Consider the following 23234-nt stretch of genomic DNA (forward strand, 5'->3'; position numbering starts at 1 on the left):
CTGCACGTTCCGTGTATACATTTACTCTAATCCTTGGCAAGACAAAGAGTAGCCTGCAATGTACACTGAGTATACAAAACATTAAGGACACCTGCTCTTTCCATGCCAAAGACTGACCAAGTGAATCCAGGTGAAAGCAATGATCCCTTGTTGATGTCACTTGTTAAATCCGCTTCAATCAGTGTAGATGAAGGAGAGACAGGTTAAAGAAGGATGTGTGTGTGTATCAAGAATGGTCCACCACCCAAGGGACATCCAGCCAACTTGACACAACTGTGGGAAGCATTGGAGTCAACATGGGCCAGCATCCCTGTGGAACGCTTTCGACTTCTTGTAGAGTCCATGCCCCGACGAATTGAGGCTGTTCTGAGGCCCAAAGTAGGGGGTTTATCTATTTTCCTTCCCCAGTATGTCATCTACAGGGGAGTTTCACTTTGTGAAATGGCCTCCCATGTCATTTTCTCTCTGTCCCTATGCCAAGACAACTCACCCCAGAGGTAGACATCACACCCAACATTTTGCTGATTGCCCACTTAAACGTTAATTAGCTAAGATGTAAAACATTCACTGACATATGGTCTTTTTACGACCGAGGAGAGAGAAAGTGCACACAACATACTGCACGAAGACAGCACACACACACACACACACACACACACCACACACACACACACAACACACACACACACACACACACACACACACACACACACACACACACACACACACACACACACACACACACACACACACACACACACACACAACACACACACACAACACACCCACACACACGGCAAGCTACTCGGGAGGCCTACAGCAGCTGTGTTGTGAAAACAAAATATGGTTCTCAAGGACAACAGTGGCAGTATTTACCAGAGGAAACTGAGTCCAGCTGGACGAAAGGGCCTTACAGAGAGCAGGAAACAGGAGAAAATACCACAACTTCACACTAGTACCATTTGCTTGTGCAGATGTTTGGTTTGCATACATTATTTTCTCCCTCTGATTTTGCTTCATTGCATTAGTAAGTAGGCTATGTAGTCTCTAACTAGGCAGAGTGATGGATTTTAGAGTGATTGCAACATGACTCATGATTGGCTACTTCTTTTATGTTTGATGTGTGTGTGTGCGTCTGTGTGTGTGGAGGAAGTGGACCTCTGCGGTATTTTGGATAGCTGCTGAGGGATTACCCTCTTAGGGCTGTACTTCCCACCTCCCACCCCCACACCACTTTTCTTGATAATACACCGCTCCTGCACCTCTTATACTCACTCCTCTTTTCCATTCTGGATGATACATTTAACAGAACCCTGCAGAAACAACACTGCATTCCACTACATGTCATGGCAGTTTATTAGCGTTCTCAAAACGTTATTATTTGTTATTAGGTTGGGAAGAACTCAAATGTGCTGTTTGATTGTTATACACAGTGGTACTGTATGAGCCATAGGTAAGTAAAATAGTAGTAAAGCTGTAYTGTTGTGAAGTGCAAAGTGTATTGTATATAGGATAAATTGTGTGTGTATGTGTGTGTTCGCGTGTGTGTGTGTGTGTATGCTTGTGTGTGTTTGCGCAACCGTGTGTGTGTGTATTTGTGTGTGTGTTTTCAGCCATTGGCTGCTCTCTGGCTGAAGGATGCTTCTCTCCTCCCATCCCAGGCAGCTCCATGTTTGGTGAATTCCTCACCTCTAGAAGAAAGAGAGAGAGAGATCTGATTTAGACAGTTGTGTTGTCCAGGTGCAGAACAGAGGGAAGATCACCATAATCGCTTCATGGCTAAAATGATGAGGGGTTCAATTAACATAGTRTTTTACAAATAAAGTCACTTATTGTGATTCTAGTGATTTGGTGTGTTGGGAGACACACACCAGAGAATATAAGTCTTTAACTTGATGTACATGAAGACACTATGCGGATGCTGTGACTGTCATGTTAGGAAGAGTGTGTGAGAGTGAGGTCCATATAGTGAAGTCATGAGTTGAGAGTACAGTACCCTATGTGAGGGTGAAATACATAGTTAGGACGTAACCAGCAAAGGGATGTAGCCTATAGAGCCGGCACTACAGCATAGAGATCAATAGCATCAATAGATTTCTGTGGACTCCAGTGTGTTGGAGAGTGGGGTGTCCAATGCGAGCTGTCTTGTGGAAGCTCTGGTGTGATCATGGTGCGATAAGGATGTCCTCAGAGTGAGTGATGAGGCGATAGCTCCCCCAGCGGGACTTCCATGCTCCCATGCTTGGAGGTGAGTGGGGCATGCTGGGTAGTACATTCCTGAGACGTGCCCTCATGTTAACTAACGCTGGGCCTGCAATTTAATTTCCCAGAGAGAGAGTGTGGAGAGAGAGAGTGTGGAGAGAGAGAGACAGCGAAGAAAAGAGAGACAGAGAAGAGACAGAGACGAGAGAGAGAGAGAGAGAAGAAAGAGACAGGAGACAGGAGAGAGAGAGAGACAGAGACAGAGAGAGAGACAGACAGAGAGAGAGAGAAAGAGAGAGAGAGAAAGAGAAGAGAGACAGAGAGAGAGAGAAAGAGAGAGAAAGAGAGAGAGAGACAGAGAGAGAGAGAGCAGAACATAATAAACTGGTTTTAGGTTTGAAACACGCAGAGACATACATACACATGCAGCACTCACACACGTAATAATTCACATACACCTTTAAACAATCCCTTCAGGCTTGTGTTTACCTGCATCCACTCAGAGCTGTTTCTCAGTCAATGCCTCCGACACCTACGTCATCCAGACACACACACACAAAACCAACACAAACCACGGCTGGGGAATCGTGCCAGTGCATTGCTGTGTAATGACTCTAACTGTGGCGCAGAGATGGGCAAGATCTTTTCAATTAGCCCAGTGTTTACAGCTGCACATACTCGGCTGATATGCCATATTACGTTCTGTATACAGGACAGGACCAAGTATCCCATAATATTATGTGATTCCTATCTCGTAGGCATGTGCATATACATGGGAAGCACGTAAGGTTGGCCGTCCATGTTGTATATGCCAAGTGAAAGATGGATGTTTCTCAGCTGTACATACACATTATATAATGCACTGAAAGATGTCGACTAGTATTGATGACAAGTATTGATTGTGTGTTAATGTGCCTGTGTCAGCTGAAGCTGGGCCATATGAAAGATTTTTCTGGTTAGTGTTCTTTTTTTTCACAATAAGAGCCTTGACTTCAAAATGAAAGTCCCTGGAGGRCAAGAGTTTAGGTAAAACAGCAATRGTGTGCTTTGTGTAGTATATGGATACAGCTGGACTCCACTAAGTTGCGTGTAGAACTGTTCTCTTCAGGAACATTTTGATTCACTCTCTCTTTGACCCGTCCAAATATACAAGGCGAGAGACAGCTAGGCATATTTGTACACAGGAAAACAAACAATGGGGGAAAACACAGAGCCCTCATAGTTTTGGCTCAGATTGGAAGTCATGGAAGTCCTCATCGGCCATTGGGTTATATCATCATCTGTTTWTGCTGTGATTGTATCAGTGGCCAAACCCTGTTAGCCATAATAGGACATGAGACAGGAGAGAGAAGGAGAGAGAAAGAGTARGAGAGAAGAGAAAGAAAGGGTGAGAGAGAGAGAAAAGAGAGAACACATTCCAAACTGAGTGAGAATGAGCAGACTAGCATCACTCCGTCCCCACTGGTGTGTCGTCGTCGTCCCCCACAATTGTTTATAATCACAGAACCCTAGTCTCTCGTGCATACCAGAATGCCATGTGTTATGTAACAGAGAGAGCGGAAGAGTCCATTTGGGATGGGTCGATCTGGCTGGCCTGCGTGTGACTTCCGTCCGTCCGGGTCCTAGTGCGAACTTTGAGAGAGGTCAGAGGTCGTTTATGGACACTGCTGGCTCAGGAGGTTCCCACAGCTCTGCATGGCTCAGTTTTGAATTCCAGCATTGGATTGTTTCCATAGAAACCCACCATGAGATCGTAGGCCCAGAATTGTGTATGAGTGTGAGCTAAAGACCACCTCCCCCCTCCTCTCTCCATCATCGTTTATGTTTACATTTCTAAACCATGTTCTGTGAAACGCTGCAGATGGGGCTGTTAAGCATGGGAGACTAGCAGATGTTTGCGTGTGTGGGTAAATTGCGCCTGTGTGTGGTGGGGTTGATACAGTTTGTGTGTTAGGGGGGAATGTGTGTGTATTTAAAATGTATGTTTGCATGTTTAAATTTGTGTCTGTCAGAGCGACTGTGCCTATAGGTCCGTGCGTGTTTGTCTCTGTCTCCATTCACTTGCTTGAAATAAAAAATGTCTTTAATTTTCTGTATGTGGTGCAGTATGTCTGTGATATTCGCCCACCAACTATTATATTCTTAATACTGGGGACAGTGCCAGGTAGCTCCCTTAACAGTCCATGAGGAATTTGAAGGGCTCTTTATTATTAATCGTCACATATTCAGCATAGTCTGGACGACAACTAAGGGTTTTAAATCAACCTGTAATTGGCTTGGATGCAGCTTTGAGACAGGCGAAACAGCATTGCCTTTTTAGGTGTCAGACATAAGAGGGCTTTGACAGGAAACTCACATCTACTTTGTTTCCTGCCAAACAGCCATCCTGTCCTTTTTTTAGTAAACAAACAGTTTCTTTCTGTTGCCTCCCTCATGATTCTGCCAAAACTAAGGTAAATGTTCAATGCTGTTGACAGAAGCATAAATAAAAGTGTATTTATGTGTGAGAAGTTGAAAGATGTCTTGAGCTCCGTGGTTTAAGAAAGCATGGGGGGGTTGAAGTTACATTTTTAAACCATTGAATGCTGTCCAGACACAGCCCCTAGATGGTAAACCCCAGTACACACTTCATGTAGTTCTGAAAGGTGACATTTCTGCCATAAAATACACCCATCCAATCCTTTCAGATCTACACAAGTGCCAAGAGGGTAGGGTCTAGAGCACATGGGTCAAAATCATTCTATAGAGGGCCGATTGTCTGCAGATTTGCACTCCTCTCTCGCACTTGATTGGTCAATTAAGGTCACTGATTAGTTAGGAACTCCCCTCACCTGATTGTCTGAGTCTTCATTGAACACAAATTAAAAGAAAATAATAAAAACCAGCAGACTTTCGGCCCTCCATGGAATGAGTTTGACACTAGGGATTGGTTAGGCCTGAATTCCAGTAGCCTTGCTTTGTATTTAGACTGCAGTTCCTATCATCACCAGCAGGAGGCAGTGTAGTGTTAGATCCTTTTACTCAACTCGACGATTGTACATTTTCCCTCTCTACCATAACTATACTGCTTTCTGTCTAGAAACAAATGATTATGGGGTCACACGTGTGAATGAAACAGGCAATTCCTTCCAATCCCAAGTAATAAATGTAAAGGAAAGCACATGCTCCCTTGATGGGATACATTTTTGAACCTGCATGGATTGAGGAATTTTCATTGGGGCATAAATCTGTAGAATGCAATGCAAAGAATGTGAAAACCCTTAAAAAACGTCTACGTTTTTGACGTGTTTCATAACTTCGCAAATTAGGCTTTCCAAAATGATTTAGGGGTAAATAGCCTGTGATTCTGGGTTCACCCATGCTTTTCATCTCTCCTTTTCATAAAAAAAAACTTGGAATGACATTGCTCAAACCAAAAACAAAATGAATTGTCAATCAACGTTTTAGTATCAACAGTTCAATTGACACATATACACACAGAATCATGAGGAGTTATTATATATTGTGACTGTACAGGATGTATTCATAAAACGTAGGCCAACACAGATGGTACAGTATGTATTTTGAAATCTCAAAAGAGCACCATGGTCTAGCAAAAAAAATTGAGGTGACCATATAGGGATATAATAAAGATAGAAGGAGAGTAGGAAGGAAGGAGGGAGGAAGGAGAGTAGGAAGGAGGGAGGGAGGAAGGAGAGTAGGAAGGAGGGAGGAAGGAGAGTAGGAAGGAGGGAGAAAGGAGAGTAGGAAGGAGGGAGAAAGGATAGTAGGAAAGAGTAGGAAGGAGGGAGGAAGGAAGGAGGAGGGAGGGAGAAAGAGATGAGAGATGTAGTACATACCCTGGGCCATGAGTCTGCCCACAACACACACACACACACACAAAGTTTAGCTCCTGGTTTGGATCCAGACTGGCCATTTCTAGCTGAATTCACTAGAGATGTGGCATCTAAATGAGCTGGCCTGGTGATTATATTTAGCTGTGTGTCATTTCCAAGGAGACTCTGTTTGGGTATATTTGTGTCCTCACACTGGGAAACTCCCTTCACTGCACCTTTCTTCTTGGGCGCTTCCTAGGGTGACTTATAATTATTTGAGTTATGTGAATATATCAAAGGAGGCTCTGTGTACTGGCCTAACATGTTTATGTCACAGACACACTTATCACAGACCCACTGCAATTTTATGTGATTAAGTCAGGTGTCCAGTCTCTATATCTTTTATTTCTCTGACCTCATACCCGCTCAGTCTTTATGACATCAAATCCCATCAGTCTCTCTGACCTCATACCCACTCTGTCTTTATGACCTTCCACTCAGTCTCTATAACATCATACCCTATTACCCACCGAGTCTCTAGACTCTCTGACATCATACCCACCCAGTCTCTCTGACCTCATACCCTCTCAGTCTATGACGTCATACCCACAGTCTCTCTGACCTAATACCCACTCAGTCTATAGGACCTCATACACACGCAGTCCCTTTGACCTCATACATACTCAGTCTTTCTGACCTCATAGTCCCAGTCGGTATTAGAATGTCGCGGCCATGCCCGCCTGTGGAGAAAACAATATGTGGTTACCTGGGTCGCCCCATTGGCTCACAGCAAAAACTTGACCTTTTTCAAACGCAATTTTCTTGTTGTCTGCTTGTTTTAGTAAATTACAAAACTACATTTATGAAAAGTACAACATGTCTAAAGATTACTTTTCAACATTGCCTGCTCCCGACTTTTCTCACTACTTGGAAAAACGTAATGTTGTACCGTTATCCCTCATTCCCCTTTTCATGATGGTGCTGGCAGCCACATGAGTGAGTGCTAGCTAGCTACCTACCAGAACATTAAGCTAGCCAAGACCAACAACACAAACAAACGGACTATACAGCTAAAAATAGTTAAATGTCTTACCTGTGATGAAATGTTTTCACACATAGCTGGTTACGTACATTGAACAACGCAGCAGCTTTTTTTGTCACGTTTTGTTATTTCTGTAGAACAAAAAAAATTGATGACGACGTTGACTCTTTTACAGTGGGAAAAATGGGAAAAAATATTTGTTTTCCTCAATTTGTGGGCATGGTTGAGGGGAATTTCTTATTATTACATTAATATCGACTTGGAGTATACCCACCCAGTCTCTATGACCTCATACCCCCTCAGTCTCTATGACAGGGTTCCTCAACTGGTGGCCCACGGGCTGAATTTGGCCCACGTGTGTTTTTATTAGGCCCCCCAGGTATTCTGAGCAAAAAAATATATGTGTACTGTATATTTTAGTTATTTATTGTTGGACATAAACTGTAAAAACACCAGCAAATCAGCTCTAAGTTATTTTAATTTAGGAAATCTGTTCCAAAGTATTCCCACACATAATCTATGTGATCGTTTACAAATGTAAGCAAGGTTTGAAATTATTATATCTGTTTGGACTTCTGCAGTCAATTATTTGTCATTATGCTCGGGCATCCTGACCATCCGCGAAATAACAAATCGGCCCGCGGCTGAATCTAGTTTATGATCACTGCTCCATGACCTCATATCCACTCAGTCACTATGACCTCATACCCTATCAGTCTCTATGATCTCATACCCACATGTTTCTATGACCTTTTGCACGCTCAGTTTATGGGACCACACACACAGTCAGTCTCATATGCACACAGTCTCTATGATATCATACCAACAGTCTCTCTGACATCACATCTTCTGCCTCTAACCTTACACCACAGTGTCTATGACCTCATACCCCCAGTCTATGTTGTCCCAACTCCTCTGTAAGTAAACCCAGTCTATGACATCACACCTTTCAATCTAACTTTCGACTTCATAGCGAGCCTCTGTCTGTTTTGTCATAGTTTTCACGGTGTAACATTATGGCTGGAATACCATTTCACTGCCAGTCCACATCTGTCTTTCTACTAGCCAGCTGTGTTTTGTGAGTTGGACCTCTACATACTGTGACACTACACAATGAAAACCATGTAAAAGCATGAGTACTGTACACACACATGTTTACAGTATGTGTGTGTACAGTATGATCTCACACAGGCCTTTGTTCGGTACCTAGACTCCAGGCTCTCCTTATACAGTATAGGCCAGATCAGGGGAACAGACACTGCTGTTACAATAGGGCGGTGTGGCCAAACATTGTTTTGGGAAGAAAATGTCTGGCCATGGAATTTGGCCTGGCTACAAATTCACAGACTAGTTGTACTGTTGCGAGGATCACTACGTGTTTTCTTGTCCATTACCAATAAATTTCCCCTAGCTGACACGCCTTCTCACTAGAGGAGACAATTTAACCAACTTGGCCAACCAGAGATAGCGTGACACCCCCACATTTGGATCAGTAGTGTATTTTATTATTTGTAGTTTGTTGTTTCGATCTTTTGACTTTTTCCTCATATTTGGGTTATGGTGTTATATTCTGTATCGTTAGATTTCAGTGCAGCCTTTGATGTTATTGATCATAATTTCTTATTGAAAAAAATCTCACATCTCTATCTTAGCAAGGAGTTACAGTCAGTGTTAGAATGCGTAATTAACAATAAACTGGTCTTAAACACATCTAAAACCAAAAGCATTGTTTTGATTCAAAGCATTCTCTTGGACCTAAACCTCAACTGGAGAAAGAGTGTAACCATTGAACAAGATGGTCAGTTTTCATGGCCAAGCCATATTGACAAAGTTGTTGTGAAGATGGGGAGAGGTTTGTCTGTTATAAAAAAAATCTTCTGCATTTTTGACACAAAGATCAACTGTACTACTTGTTCAGGCTTTGATCTTGTCCCATATTGATTACTGTCCGGTAATATGGTCAGGTGCAGCATAGAAAGACCTAGCAAAGCTGCAGCTAGCTTAAAACAAAGCAGCACGCCTTCCACCTTATCTCCACACACAGAACTAACATCTACAACTTGCATGATAGTCTTGCATGGTTGAGAGTTGTGGAGAAATTGACTACTTCTCTTCTGGTCTTTTTAATAAATATTTGTGTGTTGAAAATGCCTAACCACTTGTATAATCATATTGCATGCACTTTAAACAGACATACATAGCCCACCAGACATATCAGTTTCTTCACGGTACCCAAACCAAAAACAGATTTAATGCGTTGCTCAGTTATGTATAGAGGCGTGTCATCGTGGAATCCTCTGCCACCAGAGGTTACTCAGGCAAAAGCAAGTTTAACATACACTATATATACAAAAGTATGTGGACACCCCTTCAAATGAGTGGATTYGGCTATTTCAGCCACACCCGTTGCTGACAGGTGTATAAAATCAAGCACACAGTCATTCAATCTCCATAGACAAACATTGACAGTAAAATGGCTTTACTGAAGAGCTCAGTGACTTTCAACATGGCAACTGAGTCAGTTCGTCAAATTGTTCCATATTAATGCCCATGATTTTGGAATGAGATGTTCGACGACCAGGTGTCCACATACTTTTGGTAATGTAGTGTATTGTATCMCAGTGCCTCTCCTCTTTCTAAATATATAATTTAACTGTACTGTATATAATAATATTAATATGTATATATGAATACTGTGTAAATAGTATTTTTGTTGTCTCTTGTTGTCTCTGTACTTTGTCATGTATTTGTACATTTTATGTGGACCCAAGGAACAGTAGTTGCTGTACGTGCAATAGCTAATGGGGATCCTAATAAACTAAACTAAACTTAGCAGATACTTTTCTCCAAAATAACTTACAGTACAGTGCATACAGGTTTTGTATGTGATCCTTCTGGCAAATGAACCCTCAACCATGGTATTGCTAGCCCCACAGTCTTACCAAATAATCCACGCAGGACCAAGTATTGTCTCTTTCAGGCGCTGTCTGAACTTGGTGGGTTTTGTAGGCTATACTCCCCAAAGGAGGTGTTGGACTGTTCCCTTAGTGTTAGAACTGTTCTGTTCTGTGAACTATGAACCCTTAACTGTAACCTTTTGAGTCAATGAGAAGGATAATTTGCACACATGCACACTTATCCTACCTGGTGGTGTCTGTAGCTGTATTATACATTTGAAGCATACTTCCCATATTAATCCAAGTCCTAGTTGTTTGAAGCCAGCGCTAGTTGTTTGATACGCACTGCTTTACTATTGAATTCCGGTCTTCTTACTTTGTTTGTGTTTATATAGGCTATCGTCCCTCTCCTTGGCTCCTCATATCACTCTAACAATTTGAAGCTAGCCAGAGCCACCCTGACCAATGACATCATGGATTCCTTGAGGCCTGGGTCATTATAAATAAACAATGTTTTTGGACATATCTCTCTCTCTCTCCTTCTCCTCCTCTTTCTCTCTCTCTCCCTCCCCCTCTCTCACTCCCTCCCCCGCCTCACTCTCTCCCTCTCTCTTCTTCTTTCTCCTCCCCACTCTCTCTTTCTCCTCTCTCTCTCACCCTCTCCTTATTCTCTCTCTTGCGCTCTCGCTTGCTCTCTCACTCGCTCTCTCTCACTCTCTCCATGGCTGTAAATGGTTGTGATGGGTGTGCTGCAGCAGTGGGGATGGAGATGGTCTCTGGGCTGGGCTAACGGAAGGGATGTGTCTCTTAGGGCTCTATTTTAACAAACTTGGTGCTGGCAGTCCCGCTACAGATTTGAGGGTGCGTATCTGTATTTTCACAACTGAAATTATGTGCGCAGTAGCTGGTGGTGGCACAAAACGACTGGGTTTTGATAAATTAACAAGTTGTGTCAAGGCTTTATACCTCACTGGCCAATCAGAACATGCTCCATGGCTAAATATGCGGTTGCTTCAAGTTGTGTATTTACAGAGTCTCCCGAGTGACACGGCGGTCTAAAGCACTGCACCGCAGAGACCCAGGTTTGATCATCACTAGAGACCCGGGTTTGATCCCGGGCTGTGTCACAGCCGGCCGCGTCAGGGAGACCCAGACTCAGGGCACAATTGGCCCAGCGTCGTCCGGGTTAGGAAAGGTTTTGGCCGGGCCGGGATGTCCTCGTCCCATCGTGCTCTAGCKACTCCTGTGGCGGGYCGGGCGCATGCACGCTGACCCGGTCGCCAGTTGTATGGTGTTTCCTCCGACACATTGGTGCGGCTGGCTTCTGGGTTAAGCGAGCAGTGTGTCAAGAAGCAGTGCAGCTTGGCAGAGTTGTGTTTTGGAAGACACATGGCTCTCAACCTTTTCCTCTCCCGAGTCCGTACGGGAGTTGCAGTGATGGGACAAGACAATGTAACTACTAATTGGGGAGAAAAAGGGGTAAAACAATGTTTTATATTAAAACAAATACAGTACCAGTCAAAAGTTTGGATACACCTACTCATTCCACAATTTTTCTTTATTTTTACTATTTTCTACATTGTACAATAATAGTGAAGATATCAAAACTATGAAATAACACATATGGAATCATGTAGTAACCAAAAAAGGCGGCGTTCGGCGATCAACGTCACCGGCTTTCTAGCCATCGCCGCTCCATTTTTCATATTTCCATTTGTTTTGCCTTGTTCCATACACACCTGGTTTTCATTTCCAAATCACACTGCATGTATTTAGTCCTCTGTTCCCCTCCTTCCAGCAGGACAATGACTCTAAGCATACTGCTAAAGCAACACTCGACTGGTTTAACCTCTCTGGTACAAGTGGAACAGTAGCGTCCCACCTCGACAACAGCCAGTGAAATTGCAGGCCGCCAAATTCGAAACAGAAATCCCATAATTAAAATTCCTGAAACATACAAGTATTATCCACCATTTTAAAGATAAACATCTTTTAAATCCAACCACAGTGTCCGATTTCAAAAAGGCTTTACTGCGAAAGCACACCATGCGATTATGTTAGGTCAGCACCTAGTCACAGAACCATACAGCCATTTTTCCAGCCAAAGAGAGGAGTCACAAAAAGCAGAAATAGAGAAAATTAATAACTAACCTTTGATGATCTTCATCAGATGGCACTCATAGGACTTCATGTTACACAATACATGTATGTTTTGTTCGATAAAGTTCATATTTATATCCAAAAATCTCAGTTTACAYTGGCGCGTTATGKTCAGAAATGCATTGTCTCAAACAAACATCCGGTGAAAGTGCAGAGATCCACATCAAATTACAGAAATACTCATCATAAACATTGATAAACGATACAAGTGTTATTCATGGAAATAAAGATAAACTTCCCCTTAATGCAACCGCTGTGTCAGATTTCAAAAACGCTTTATGGCGAAAGCACACTTTGCGATTATGTTAGGTCTGCACCTAGCCACAGAAACCCATACAGCCATTTTCCAGCCAAGGAGAGTGTCACAAAAGTCAGAAATAGCATTAAAATGAATCACTTACCTTTGATGATCTTCATCTGGTGGCACTCCAAGGTCTCCATGTTAGACAATAAATGTTCGATAATGTCCCTCTTTGACCAAATACCTCCTTWTTGTTTGCGCGTTTTGTCCAGTAATAAAAGGCGCGTGTACTAATTCCAGACTAAACGTTTTTTTTTAAGTACAATAAAAGTTAGTAGAAACATGCCAAACGATGTTTAAAATCAATCCTCCGGTTGTTTTTGTCATAAATAATCAATAATATTTCAACCGGACAAAAGCTTCGTCAATAGGAAAGGAGAAACAAGAAAGGCGCGTTCCCGATCAGGGCGCATGGCTGATGAATGGAAATTTTCACTGGCAACTGATTGAAAGTGCAGTATCTCCCTCATTTTTCTGAGTAAAAGCCTGAAACAATGCTTAAAGACTGGCCACATGTAGAGGAAGTCACGGAGCTCGTGAACTGGGTCCTAAGTCTTTGTATGGTGGATAGGCTTACAATGGAAAAACAGCCATTCAAAATAATAGTACTTCCTGGTTGGATTTTCCTCGGGTTTTCGCCTGCCATATCAGTTCTGTTATACTCACAGACATTATTTTAACAGTTTTGGAAACTTAAGAGTGTTTTCTATGTATATTCTATCTTCTGGGCCTTAATAGCAGGCAGTTTAATTTGGGCACGCTTTTCATCCAAAATTCCGAATGCTGCCCCCTACCCTAGTGAAGTTAATGGGAACCATTTAAATGTCTTGGAATGGCCTAGTCAAAGCCCAGACCTCAATTCAATTAAGAATCTGTGGTATGACTTAAAGATTGCTGTACACCAGCGGAACCTATCCAACTTGAAGGAGCAGGAGCAGTTTTGCTTTGAAGAATGGGCAAAAATCCCAGTGGCTAGATGTGTCAAGCTTATAGAGACATACCCCAAGATACTTGCAGCTGTAATTGCTGCAAAAGGTGGCTCTACAAAGTATTGACTTTGGGGGGATGAATAGTTATGCAGGCTCAAATTTTCTTGTTTAACAAGAAAAATATTTAGCATCTTCAAAGTGGTAGGCATGTTGTGTAAATCAAATGATACAACCCCCCCCCAAAATCTATTTTATTTCCAAGTTGTAAAAAAACAAAATTGGAAAAATGCCAAGGGGATGAATACTTTCGCAAGCCACTGTAATTGCTCCCCGTGGGCGTATAATATAGACACGGCAACTTAGACTATGGAGGGTTTTACACAAATGCAAACTTTTCACAGGAGCTGGACAAAGATCCAATATATAGAGAAATGGGGAATACCCACTCACCTTTATACTGATCCAAAATGTTTTTTAAACATACAAACCTCATTGAACCATCTTACAGATTATTTTTGCACTTCTTCCGAAATAGCAGACAAAATTGCATTGCATTTGAGCCATTTGAGCCATTTCTCAGCATAAACCCATGGATGGTGAATCTTTCTAATGAGATTGGTTTTTAATCAAATTAAATGAAAAACAATCAATGTGTTTTTTAAAACAGCCACAATATTTCTAAATAGGATCAGGTCAGAAGCATGATATCATAAATCACATCTATCATTCCATGAGCATAAGGCAATGTGTGCACGCATAGGCCTAAGGGCTCTCTGGCAGGAGGCATAGATGTTTGTCCCATCCATTGAAGATAGTTTATTAAATAAATACAGTAACCCTACAATAAGCCTAGTTATAACAAACATGTAGCCAATCTAGTTTGTTTTTATTGGCTTCAACATGGACATATTTGTCTACACACCTTGCATTCACATTTTTTATATGCACTGCATTTTCGATTATTGGACATTGCCCAAATAATAAGATTAGTCTACCATCACCGTTAATATGGCCTGTTCGTGACTTTGCCACGTGAAAGGTAGACTAACAGGCAAATAGCCAGGCTTCAAGCTGATCGCTACGATTTGACAGTTAGGTCCAACAGATGAAAGTGGAAAGTAGGGGTTGGAAAATAGCATAGCGCTGGTCAAAGTTGCCAAAGAGCGTGCGTTTGACACTAGCGTCGCCTTAACGCCAGCTGAAAATAGAGGCCCTAGTGTAAATATTTACCTCAAAGGTTTTATGGATGCTCCTACGCACTCAAGGCGTATACCAGCTCCACTTTTACCCAGCTCGGTCACTAAGGAATTCTAGGCCCTCGAAAAGCACCCTTTCAGACAAAACACTATAGAAATATGACATGACAGAAGATTGACCTGGGTCAAAATACTATTTGTTTTTATTTCAATTACATTGGGTGGGGTTTGCATTTTTGGCACTGTTGGTTCTGTTGTGCCAACCGAGCTAAATCAACTGCACATTAGTAATTGAAAGAATTTTTTTTGCCCTAGGTCTGATTATGACACATACTGTGGGATAAACATTGGCACAGAATTATTTATTATTTATATATATTTTTTTAAATGTAACCTTTATTTAACTAGGCAAGTCAGATAAGAACAAATTCTTATTTACATTGACGCCTACCTCGGCCAAATCCGGACGACGCCACCCTATTGGTCTCCCAATCACGGCCGGATGTGATACAGCCCCCCCCCCATAGTAAGGATATTGGCCATTCATGTGTGAAGTAGTGTATATTAAACAGTGCTACTGCAAACAGTCTATAAAAGGTGTTATCACAACCAAGCTTCCCCATTGCAGGTTGTATACTGAATTCTGAATTTACAGTAGTCTCACCTTCTCTCTCTTTCTCGCTCTCGCTCCTGCTTTCTCCCTTTCTCTCTCTCTCTCCGTTTACTCTTTTAGGCACCTGGTAACGACATACCCCTGAAGTATGTAGAGACTATGGTGAGTTTGAGCTGCATCTTATATTCTATTTGGTTGGGTGTGTGTTATTTCATTTTTCTAGCTAAAACAACTCAAACCATTAAAAGAGGGATGAGGAATGCTTTTGCTCCATTGTGTTATTATCATTGTGATACAAGCCAAGAATCTTGACCAAGACTTTAAGCTCTTAACAATGCACAATACTTTTGGCTTTTTGTTGCTCAGGTAAAAACAACAGATATATGCATAATATACATTACCAGTCAAAAGTTTGGACACACCTACTCATTCCAGGGTTCTTTATTTGTACTATTTTCTACATTGTAGAATAATAGTGAAGACATCAGAACTATCAAATAACACATATAGAATCATGTAGTAATCAAAGAAAGTGTTAAACAAATCAAAATATATTTTATATTTGAGATTCTTCAAAGTAGCCACCCTTTGCCTTGATGACAGCTTTGCACACTCTTGGCATTCTCTCAACCAGCTTCATGAGGAATGATTTTCCAACAGTCTTGAAGGAGTTCCCACATATGTGACCCGATTCAGGAAACTAGGCGTATGTCGCAAGTCACAACTTAACAGGAGAGCTGTTTGAACGTAAAMAWTTTTTTTTAAACATAATGCGTTTTTTGGCAGAAATGCCTTCTCTTACATGTGACCTTTCATGTGCCTTAATATCAAACTTGTATGCCATCTGTAAATATGAATAAATTGTTAAATTACGAGCCTAGTTGGTTTAGCACAGAAAGTTAAACCTTCCCGCTGTTTAGCTAGCTAGCTACATGTCTTAACAAAAGACTCCACTCTAATTTTGACAAAGTAATTTCATTTCAAGTTAAAGTGTACTGTTAGCTAGCTAACTAACGTTAGTTGGCTGGCTCGCTAACTAACGTTATGTCATGCGTTGGGATTCATTGTTTACCTAGGTACATTTCTAACAAAAGACTCTCGTCTTAGTGCGCCAGAGCGCAGAATAACTGATGCATTTTTGAATGCTGACACCTGTTGAATATGTCTGGTGTCAGTAAACGTGAGCAACAAAGCATAATTCAATTGTTGCCAGTAGCACAGTTACAGTCACCAACGCTCTGGATAACATGAAAAAAGCCTAACCAGCTCTGCTAGGGCGAGTAAAATGGTCAGAGTGGGTGTTCTCTCATTATGTGTCTGGAAGTAGCTAGCCAATGTTAGCCAGTTCGCATGGGTGCTTGACTGTAGTTGTGAGGTCAGAGTTGTCGGAACAACCCTACTTATTGGCCAGAGCCAGCGTGCGCTCTGAACGTGATAGGGCGATTAATGTTCTGTGAGCTGTTCTCTCTCTCTCTTAGATGTCTGGAAGTAGCTGGCAAGTTAGTACAGAGTGTTTGGATCAACCCTTAAAGAAATGGGTGGAGCTAAGGCTTAAGTGGGTGTGAACAAAGCTGAATGGGTGTAGACAAAGAAGGGCTCTCCAATAGTTGTACAAAAACATTGAAAGACGGTTTTCTCAAAAGTGAGTTTACAAGTTGATCAATTTTCAAAACATAATTACTTTCCCATTGTTTCCTCAAATGCAGTGTATGATATACCATTTTGTAGCTATGAGTCTCTAATTTTATTCAATGTAAAAAATAAAAACAATTCAAATGTTTCTACATAAGACCGAATCCAGGTGGTGAGTCACATATGCTGAGCACTTGTTGGCTACTTTTCCTTCACTCTGCGGCCCAACTCATCCCAAACCATCTCAATTGGGTTGAGGTCTGGTGATTCTGGAGGCCAGGTCATCTGATGCAGCACTCCATCACCCTCCTTGGTCAAATAGTCCTTACAAAGCCTGAAGGTGTGTTTTGGGTCATTGTCCTGTTGAAAAACAAATGATAATCCCACTAAGTGCAAACCAGATGGAATGACATATCGCTTCAGAATGCTGTGGTGGTCATGCTGGTTAAGTGTGCCTTGAAATCTAAATAAATCACTGACAGTGTCACCAGCAAAGCACCCCCACCCCATCACACCTCCTCCTCCATGCTTCACGGTGGGAACCACACATGAGGAGATCATCTGTTCACCTACTCTGCGTCTCACAAAGCCACTGCGATCTGAACCAAAAATCTCACATTTGGACTCATCAGACCATAGGACAGATTTCCACCGGTCGAATTTCCATTGCTCGTGTTTCTTGGCCCAAGCAAGTCTCTTCTACTTATTGGTGTCCTTTAGTAGTGGTTTCTTTGCAGCAATTCGAACATGAAGGTCTGAGGCTGGTAACTCTAATGAACTTATCCTCTGCAGTAGAGGTAACTCTGGGTCTTTCTTTCCTGTGGTGGTCCTCATGAGAACCAGTTTCATTGTAGCTCTTAATGGTTTTTGCAACTGCACTTGAAGAAACTTTAAAAGTTCTTGAATATTTTTCCATATTGACTGACCTTCATCTGTTAAAGTAATGATGGACTGTCGTTTCTCTTTGCTTATTTGAGCTCTTCTTTGTCACAACCTGATCTGTTTCACCTGTCTTTGTGCTTGTCTCCACCCCCCTCCAGGTGTCGCCCATCTTCCCCATTATCCCCAGTGTATTTATACCTGTGTTCTCTGTTTATCTGTTGCCAGTTCGTTTTGTTCGTCAAGCCTACCAGCAGTTTTCCCCGTGCTACTGTCTGTTTCTAGTTCCTGTTTTCTAGTTTTCCCAGTTTTGACCATTCTGAATGCCCTGACCCTGCCTGCCTTTCTGTACCTTTTCACACCACACTGTTTGATTGACCTCTGCCTGCCCTGACCCTGAGACTGCCTGCCGGTCTGTACCTTTTGGACTCTGATCTGGATTACTGACCTCTGCCTGCCCTCGACCTGTCGTTTTGCCTGCCCCCTGTTCTAGTAATACACTTCTGTTACTTCGACACAGTCTGCATCTGGGTCTTCCCTAAAACGTGATAGTTCTTGCCATAATATGGACTTGGTCTTTTACCAAATAGGGCTATCTTCTGTATACCACCCCTACCTTGTCACAACACAACTGATTGGCTAAAACACATTAAGAAGGAAAGAAATTCCACAAATTAACTTTTAACAAGGCACACCTGTTAAATGAAATGCATTCCAGGTGACTGGTTGAGAGAAGCTGGTTGAGAGAATGCCAAGAGTGTGCAAAGCTGTCATCAAGGCAAAGGGTGGCTACTTTGAAGAATCTCATTTGTTTAACACTTTTTTGGTTACTACATGATTCCATATGTATTATTTCATGGTGTTGATGTCTTCACTATTATTCTACAATGTAGAAAATAGTAAAAATAAAGAAATACCCTGGAGGTGTGTCCAAACTTTTGACTGGTACTGTACATACACACTCATCTATTGTGTTCGTTCATAAAAGAACATAACCAAATACACATAAACACAAAGAAACTGAACAACTGAATGCAATATGCAGTGTACATGTAAACACACTGTGATCCAGTCACAGCTGTGTATGAGTAAATGCACTCTGCGTTGATCCAAATAAACATTTAGTCTCTCTTCAGCTGAATTCCATATGATGGTGTATCACTGACCACACAACCTCAGGGGGTAGTGAGACCCTTTGAGCTTTGTCCTGCTGTTACACACACGTACAAACATGTGCACACACACAGACACACACGCACAGACACACACATGTAAACACATGCATAAACAAACGAACGCATGCATGCACGCACACACACACGTACACATGCATGAACTAACCCACACACGCGCACACACATACAGGGAGAGAGACTGTCTGTATTAGTTACTACTACTACATTTGTGTTGTGTCTTGTATGTTTGCATTTGTGAATGTATGTTTTTTATGGTGTATTCAGTATCCAGTACAGAGCCAGCCATGCACGTTTTATAGCCAAGCATACAGCATATGACACGCTTCCTTTTGGGTTTGGAATGGGTCTTATTTAGTCTGCGAAAGGAAGTATCACGTTACAGATTGGGACTTATGACTAATGTTCCCTCAATTTTTTTTAGGCACTGAGCAAATTTCACATCTGCTGAGTGCAAAATTGAACATTGTGAAAGTTCTGTGCAACTTCCAGCACACTTTACTGTGAACGCTGAGGCTTGTACCCACTTTAAGTGACAGTTTTAACAGTGGCCAATCAGGCTACTGTGGCTATTTGATCATAATGTAGGCCTACCAGGCTACCAGAGTGGCCTACCATTAAAAAAAAACTGTGGAGAAAATGCATCCCATTACATTTTAACATGGCAATAGCTGTTCTATCATTCAGCCTACAGTAGCAGCCAATGTGTGGTGTTCAATATAGGCCTACATTCCATGAGACTTTTGAAAAACATGCAGGGCTTGACATTAATCTGTTTATCCACTTGTCCTTCAGACAAGGAGGTGACTGAAAATGTTGTTGTGTTGTTTGATGCAAGAAACCACTTTACAAAATACAACGTATTATTATTCCCAAACCATTATTGCAGAGAATCAGACAAAGTATGCTACCCTCTGCCTACTGGCTACTTAGCTTATTCAAGCCTGTCTCAAAATACAACACTAAAGACAAAAAAAAGCTCTTTATCTGACTTGCTTTTCAAAGATGTCTAGCAATGTACAAGTTGTGTGCTCTTGTATGAAGCAATCAATCCCCAATTGTTGACTACAAATTATCTATAGCTGGGCTAATAACTCACTAACTAGCAAAGGATATGAACAAAATGCACACACATGGCTACATGTAGCTCGTGCTTTGATCTCAAAACAAGTGCATCTACTCACGACCACAGCTGTAAACAGTCCAGTTCAGAGTAAATGGCACAGATCCATTTATGAAAATGGTCTATTTTTCACTAGACAAATGAGATGATCGTGCACTACAAGAAAAGGGGCTGTAGTTGAGTACCCATTCACATCGACGGGGCTGTAGTTGAGCAAGTCGAGAGTTTCAAGTTCCTTGGTGTCCAACAAACTATCATGGTCCAAACACACAAAGAAAGTTGTGAAGAGGACACAACAACACCTTTTCCCCCCTCAGGAGACTGAACAGATTTGGCATGGGTCCTCAGATCCTCAAAAAGTTATACAGCTGCACCATCAAGAGCATCCTGACTGGTTGCATCACGGCTTGGTATGGCAACTGCTCGGCATCCGACTGTAAGGCGCTACAGAGGGTAGTGCGTACAGCCCAGTACATCACTGGAGCCAAGCTTCCTGCCATCCAGGACCTCTATACTAGGCAGTGTAGTGTCAAAGGAAGGACCAAAAAAGTGTCAAAGACTCCAGTCACCCAAGTCATAGACTGTTCTATCTGCTACAGCACGGCAAGTGGTACCAGAGCGCCAAGTCTAGGTCTGAAAGGCTCCTTAACAGCTTCTACCCCCAAGCAATAAGACTGTTGAACAATTAATCAAATGGCCACCTGGACTATTTTTATTGACCCCCCCTTGTTTTTACACTGCTGCTACATGCTGTTTATCATCTATGCATAGTCACTTTACCCCTACCTACATGTACAAATTACCTCAACTAACCTGTACCCCGCAAATTGACTCCTTACCGGTACCCCCTGTATAAATTTATTGTGTTATTTTTTTATTTTACTTTAGTTTATTTAGTCAATATTTTCTTAACTCTGTTTTCTTGAAACTGAATTGTTGGTTAAGGGCTTGTAATTAAGCATATCATGTGATTTGATTTGATATAAGCCTACCGTCGCTCTGATTAGTTATGCCGCATCTGTCTGTGTAGAGTACAGGCTGAGTCGTGCGCAATAGAATCCTAGTCCGTTACTTTGTGCCTTCAACAAAATCTCTTGCATTGCTCGTTTTGTTTCAGTATGTTGCATTGAAAGTGGCTAATATTGCATTGATTTGATCACAATTGCCACAGTAAATGGAAACACTGATAGTGTTAACTAACAGGGAAAATTCTAGAAAGTTGAATGACCCAAGCCAAGACGCAGCCCATATTTAAGGAGGAAAATTAAGCACTATCCAGAGCTATGTGTGCGTGTGTGTGTGTGTTTGTGCATGCTTGCAGACTTGTATGCTATTTATCTCAGCCAGGTCACCAGTGATACAAGTCAGTATTTGACGTCCATCCATGTCTGAGGACATTGGGAGTTGACATGGAAACTGACCACTAGGGGCAACATTGAGCACTATTACCTTCGGATTTGCTACGAGGATTGGGGACAGGGATGGAAGATGGGTGTAAGCATCTGCCTCTGATTACCAAGGTTGCAAGTTTGAATCCCTTATCTTTAAAAAAATCCCTTCACACTTTGACGTTTGCAACAACTTCGAAATTTGACGGTTGAGAAACGTGGATGAACGTATCATTTTGATGTGAGACTTTATCTTTGTTCCATTGGGAGTCTGCAGTCAGTTATACTCGGAAATGCTTAATGTACCGTATGTACGTGAGCCATTATCTTGTGTGTGTACTTCTATGTGTGTACATACATACTGTACATTTCACAATTTCACAGGTAACAGAGTGAGTTTATCTTCTGTCTACAGTATTTCTCCCACTAAATCAAACAAAGCGACACACACACACACACAACACACACACACACACACACACACACACACACACACACACACACACACCACACACACACACACACACACAACACACACACACACACACAACACACACACACACACACACACACACATACGCAGGCACAAACACAACACTACTGCAGAACTTCATGAATCTGAGTCACACACTTACTATTACAACTTGGATTCCTATTTGGCCATACATATGCATTAGATTTTGCTAAAGCTCAGATGTAATCAGATAGCTATGATTCAATCATTGATGTTGGGGGCTTAAACCACTGGCATCCCGTGTTTAATTTAATGGCCTCACTGTGGGCCAAATCCCCTGATCTACTGACTGATGCACATCCTGGGTTAGATCCCTCTGAAACAAATGAACTGTGAGGATCTGTCTGTCTGTCTGAGGAGTGGGATGAGGAGAGATGAGGAGGCAGTCAACCTTTTGGCTCCATTTGTCTTGTTTTGTGGACGAGTTTGGGGGAGTATGGCTGTTGGGTGAGGTGGGAGGTTGTGTGTGGGGGTAAGGTTTAGTGTGTGTGTGTGTGTGTGTGTGTGTGTGTGTGTGTGTGTGTGTGTGTGTGTGTGTGTGTGTGTGTGTGTGTGTGTGTGTGTGTGTGTGTGTGTGTGTGTGTGTGCCGTATTGCTTATAGTACAATGCACAGATTCATATTGAGTCTGACTTTTCCAGCTGAGGGCATAATTGAAGTCTGTACAGATGAAAAAGAAAGTGTCTGCCAAAGCCCAAAGCATCATGGGATGTGTACTGCAACACGTAGCTCCTAGGGCCGGTCATGGGCATTAGTTCTGTGGTTACACTGACGTCTTTCGGTGTCACTAGTGTTCCTGGGCCCCTCAGTCTCTCAGAGTTTATCATATGACTACATGTGCAATATCCACTTCTCTGTCCTAGTTTTGTTAGTGTTTTGTTGTTATGTTTAGTCATCTGTTTTTTTCCCCTCTTTACCTGGACTGGGACATAAGCTCAATGACTAGACAAATGCTGCTGAACAATAATTGAAGAACTCTAGTGAGGTATCACAGCATGGGAGATTAGGTCAAGATAGGGGTCATCTGTGATTTCCATGTCAAGCCAAAGGGTATTGCTGTTGTTTCTGACCTCGTTCAGTTGGGCCTGTGACAATCTGGACTGTTAGTTAGTTTACCCTTATCAAGAACTATACGGATGTCCTGTCACACAAGTAAGAGGACCCTCCATGATTTACACACCACACACACACACACGCGCACACACACAGCCAGGAAGGGGTTAAATAAGAGCAGGAAGCGAGTGGTGTTAATGAAGAGCAAGAAAAGAGTGGGGTTAATGAAGAGCAGGAAGAGAGTGGGTGAAGGCGGCATGTCAGCTGACAGGGGTCTAACCCTAGGGAGGGAAAGAAC

At 42.1% G+C, this 23234-nt stretch overlaps 1 protein-coding gene across 1 annotated transcript in view; it reads left to right on the forward strand.

The window, feature by feature from the left end:
* The window catches only part of tns1b (tensin 1b), a 215572-nt gene that overhangs the window by 106709 nt on the left and 85629 nt on the right, over positions 1–23234 (forward strand). The window contains exon 5 of the mRNA XM_070437656.1: positions 15276–15317. Within this exon, the coding sequence (XP_070293757.1) occupies positions 15276–15317 (42 nt within the window). The remainder of the gene's footprint in view (positions 1–15275; positions 15318–23234) is intronic.

Source organism: Salvelinus sp. IW2-2015, linkage group LG36 (genome assembly GCF_002910315.2).
Source record: "Salvelinus sp. IW2-2015 linkage group LG36, ASM291031v2, whole genome shotgun sequence".
NCBI classification, from domain to species: Eukaryota; Metazoa; Chordata; class Actinopteri; order Salmoniformes; family Salmonidae; genus Salvelinus; species Salvelinus sp. IW2-2015.